General features: G+C 53.5%; 1 protein-coding gene across 1 annotated transcript in view; it reads right to left on the bottom strand.

Moving 5' to 3' along the window:
- The window catches only part of LOC103617286 (noelin-2), a 12,966-nt gene that overhangs the window by 1,854 nt on the left and 7,691 nt on the right, over nucleotides 1-3,421 (bottom strand). Inside the window, exons 4-5 of the mRNA XM_017736654.1 lie at nucleotides 3,151-3,279; nucleotides 3-586 (exon numbers count right to left, since the gene is read on the bottom strand). Of these exons, the coding sequence (XP_017592143.1) occupies nucleotides 3-586; nucleotides 3,151-3,279 (713 nt within the window). The remainder of the gene's footprint in view (nucleotides 1-2; nucleotides 587-3,150; nucleotides 3,280-3,421) is intronic.

The following is a 3,421-nucleotide window of genomic DNA, read 5'->3' as shown; positions in this document are numbered from 1 at the left end:
GCGGGTTGTAGTCCAGCATGGAAATGTGGGAATACTGGTTATGGAACGGGATGTCGGTGTACTCGTAGCTGGAAGTGTTCGTGTAGTAGGCGAAGTAAATCTTGGCGCCGGCCAGGTGGGAGTTGGTGACGTAGAGGACGCCGCAGATGATGAAGGACTCGCCGGCGCTGCGCTTGGGGTAGCCCGTATCCCAAGAGCGCAGCACCTGCAGGCTGTGCGGGTCCAGGCGGCTCACCACGATGTTGCCGGCGTTTTGGTTGGTGGTGTAGACGGCCCAAAGGCCGTTCTCGTCCACCATGAAGTCGATGTCGGAAAAGCCACCCCAGGAATAAGGGAAGGTGTTGTTGTAGCCGGCGCCGGGCAAGCTGCGCTGCACCAGGACGCTGCGGGATCGGAAGTGGTAGCGGACGGCGACGTTGCTCTGGAATTTGTTGTAGTATAAGGAGCCGTTGAAGACGACGTGGCCGGTGCCGGCCCAAGGGTGGGGTAGGAGGTGCTGGACGAAGTTTTGGCCGGAGATGAAGTCGGTGAGGCTGCGGAATTCCAGCACGCGGCGGCCTTTGTAGTAACCGTCCATGTACCACACCTGGGGGAGGGAGGGGAAAAGGAGGGATGGGATCAGAGCGGGGGGAAAATGAGGGGGGAAACGGGGTTTCGAGGAGGTCAAGGTGGGATGAAAACGCATCTGAGGTGGGTTCGAAAGGGCTTCGAGAAGAGCTTGAATTGCCTTCGAGGTGGGGTCAAAACCTCTTTGAGATGGGATCGAAACCTCCCCAAGGTAGGATCAAAACCTCTTTGAGATGGGATCGAAACCTCCCCAAGGTAGGATCAAAACCTCTTTGAGATGGGATCCAAATCCCATCGAGGTGGGGTCGAAACCACTTCAAGGTGGGTTCAAACCCCCTTCAAAGAAGAGCTTAAATTCCCTTCATGGTGGGCTCCAAATCCCCCTTCAAGGTGGGATCAAAACCTCCTCAAGGTGGGCTCCAAATCCCATCCAAGGTGGGCTCCAAATCCCATCCAAGGTGGGATGAAAACCCATCCGAGGTGGGTTCAAAAACTCTTCAAGAAGAGCTTGAATTCCCTCAAAAGTGGGATCAAAATCCCTTTGAGATGGGATCAAAACCCCATCGAGGTGGGGTCGAAACCACTTCAAGGTGGGCTCCAAAACCCCTCCAAGGTGGGTTCAAACCCCCTTCAAGAAGACCTTAAATTCCCTTCAGGGTGGGCTCCAAATCCCCCTTCAAGGTGGGCTCCAAACCCCATCGAGGTGGGATCCAAAGCTCTTCAAGAAGAGCTTGAATTCCCTCAAAAGTGGGATCAAAACCTCTTTGAGATGGGATCAAAACCCCATCGAGGTGGGATCAAAAGCTCTTCAAGAAGAGCCTGAATTCACTTCAAAGTGGGATCAAAACCACTTCAAGGTGGGCTTCAAATCCCATCGAGGTGGGCTCCAAACCCCATTGAGGTGGGATGAAAACCCCTCCAAGGTGGGTTCAAACCCCCTTCAAGAAGAGCTTAAATTCCCTTCATGGTGGGCTCCAAACCGCTTTGAGGTGGGATCAAAACCTCTTCAAGAAGAGCTCAAATTCCCTCAAAGGTGGGATCAAGACCCCCGTCAAGGTGGGCTCCAAACCCCATCGAGGTGGGGTCCAAATCCCGCTTTGAGATGGGTTCAAGATCCCATTGAGATGGGCTCAAAGCCCCATCAAGGTGGGCTCCAAAGCCCCTTTGAGATGGGATCAAAACCCCTTTGAGACGGGATCAAGATCATCGAGGTGGGCTCCAAACCCCATTGAGATGGGCTCCAAACCACACTGAGATGGGCTCAAAACCACCTCAAGGTGGGCTCCAAACCCCATTGAGATGGAATCAAAACCCCTCCAAATTGGGATCAAAACCCCTCCAAACTGGGATCAAATCCCCTCCAAACTGGGATCAAATCCCCTCCAAACTGGGATCAAATCCCCTCCAAACTGGGATCAAATCCCCTCCAAACTGGGATCAAATCCCCTCCAAACTGGGATCAAATCCCCTCCAAACTGGGATCAAATCCCCTCCAAACTGGGATCAAATCCCCTCCAAACTGGGATCAAATCCCCTCCAAACTGGGATCAAATCCCCTCCAAACTGGGATCAAATCCCCTCCAAACTGGGATCAAATCCCCTCCAAACTGGGATCAAATCCCCTCCAAACTGGGATCAAATCCCCTCCAAACTGGGATCAAATCCCCTCCAAACTGGGATCAAATCCCCTCCAAACTGGGATCAAATCCCCTCCAAACTGGGATCAAATCCCCTCCAAACTGGGATCAAATCCCCTCCAAACTGGGATCAAATCCCCTCCAAACTGGGATCAAATCCCCTCCAAACTGGGATCAAATCCCCTCCAAACTGGGATCAAATCCCCTCCAAACTGGGATCAAATCCCCTCCAAACTGGGATCAAATCCCCTCCAAACTGGGATCAAATCCCCTCCAAACTGGGATCAAATCCCCTCCAAACTGGGATCAAATCCCCTCCAAACTGGGATCAAATCCCCTCCAAACTGGGATCAAATCCCCTCCAAACTGGGATCAAATCCCCTCCAAACTGGGATCAAATCCCCTCCAAACTGGGATCAAATCCCCTCCAAACTGGGATCAAATCCCCTCCAAACTGGGATCAAATCCCCTCCAAACTGGGATCAAATCCCCTCCAAACTGGGATCAAATCCCCTCCAAACTGGGATCAAATCCCCTCCAAACTGGGATCAAATCCCCTCCAAACTGGGATCAAATCCCCTCCAAACTGGGATCAAATCCCCTCCAAACTGGGATCAAATCCCCTCCAAACTGGGATCAAATCCCCTCCAAACTGGGATCAAATCCCCTCCAAACTGGGATCAAACCCCTCCAAACTGGGATCAAATCCCTTTGAGGTGGGATCAAATCACCTCCAAACTGGGATCAAACCCCTCCAAACTGGGATCAAACCCCTCCACCCCAAAAGCCCCTCATGGAGTCACATCCGGGTGCCAAATCCATGGATTTTTCAAGGACCGGCGCCCAAAATCTGCCGGGATTGTGCCCAAATCGCCCCAAATCCCCAAATCCTTTGGGATGCGGGAGATTTTTGGGGAAAATCCCCGTTTTTTGGGGCGGCCCTCACCCGGTTGTCGGTGCTGGGCGTCATCGTGTCCGTCATCCAGGATCCGAAGCGCGATCCCGAGGCGCGGACGGTGATGGGATTGCTGACCCCGGTGAGCTTCCCGCAGCCTGGAAAAGCGGGAAAAGGGGGAAAATCGGGAATTTGGGGTCACGGCGGGGTCGGGGATTCGGGGTCGCCTTTGAGTCAGGGAGAGTCGCGGGAATGGGGAAACGGGATCGGGAATGGGATTGGGATTGGGAGGGGAAATGGGATTTGGGGGGGAAATGGGATT

Source organism: Corvus brachyrhynchos, unplaced genomic scaffold (assembly GCF_000691975.1).
Source record: "Corvus brachyrhynchos isolate BGI_N302 unplaced genomic scaffold, ASM69197v1 scaffold456, whole genome shotgun sequence".
NCBI classification, from domain to species: Eukaryota; Metazoa; Chordata; class Aves; order Passeriformes; family Corvidae; genus Corvus; species Corvus brachyrhynchos.
This window is presented reverse-complemented; position numbering and strand designations above follow the sequence as displayed.